Genomic DNA, 979 nt, shown 5'->3' with positions numbered 1-979 from the left:
CGATGGATCCCTGCCGGGGAAGTGGGACCGGACGAAACCAGCTTCAACTTCACCGGCCTGACGCCGAAGAAGAAGTACAAATTCCGCGTGAAAGCTGTGAACAAGGAAGGCGAGTCCGAGCCGCTCGAAGTCGAGGAGGCGATTCTTGCCAGGAATCCTTATGGTGAATAAATAATCTTCTTACTCGCTTCGCTTATTGCCACGCTCACTCACTTTTGATTCATCCTCTTCAGACGAGCCTGATAAGCCTGGTAAACCTATAATCTTCGATTACGATAACGTAAGCGTATCCTTGAAGTGGGAGAAGCCTCAGAACGACGGCGGTAGACCGATCACTCATTACACCGTGGAGATGAAGGACAAGTTCGCTGTCGACTGGGTAGAGGTAATGAAAACCACCGATGCCACCCCAGAGGCGAAGGTCGAAGGTTTGAAGGAAAAGATGATTTACCAATTCCGAGTTAGGGCTCACAACAAAGCAGGCCCCAGCCAGCCTAGCGAGCCCACCGACAATCATCTTTGCAAACACAAGAATCGTAAGTTAAAAAAATTAAACTTTATTTTATATATAAATATATATATATATAAAACAAAGTTTCATTTTTATTATATATATTTATTATATATATTTCATTATATATATTTTCATTATATATATATATATGTATATAATTAATTTGCATCTCGATTTGAAATTTCAGTTAAACCGAGAATCGACAGAACGAATTTCAAGTCTATAGTTATCAAGGCTGGACGTACTCACAAATGGTCGGTAGATATCATAGGGGAACCGCCGCCAGAAGTTAAATGGATTTGGAGAGACAACATACCTCTTACTACCACCGAGCGTATCAAGATCGAGAACGTGGATTATCACACAGACTTTACCATCGTAAACGCGATGCGTAAAGACACTGGAAAGTATACTCTCATCGCGGAGAATGCTAACGGAAAAGACGAGGAAACCGTGGAACTCACT

At 42.2% G+C, this 979-nt stretch overlaps 1 protein-coding gene across 1 annotated transcript in view; it reads left to right on the top strand.

The window, feature by feature from the left end:
• The window catches only part of LOC102673865 (twitchin), a 74,242-nt gene that overhangs the window by 43,243 nt on the left and 30,020 nt on the right, over positions 1-979 (top strand). Inside the window, 3 exon segments of the mRNA XM_031511717.1 lie at positions 1-163; positions 234-536; positions 702-979. The exon segment at positions 1-163 is cut by the window's left edge and continues 3 nt beyond it; the exon segment at positions 702-979 is cut by the window's right edge and continues 4 nt beyond it. Of these exon segments, the coding sequence (XP_031367577.1) occupies positions 1-163; positions 234-536; positions 702-979 (744 nt within the window).

This window comes from Apis dorsata, unplaced genomic scaffold, assembly GCF_000469605.1.
Source record: "Apis dorsata unplaced genomic scaffold, Apis dorsata 1.3 scaffold_344, whole genome shotgun sequence".
Taxonomy (NCBI): domain Eukaryota; kingdom Metazoa; phylum Arthropoda; class Insecta; order Hymenoptera; family Apidae; genus Apis; species Apis dorsata.
Note: the sequence above shows the minus strand (reverse complement) of the source record. Positions and strands in the feature narration are given on the sequence as shown.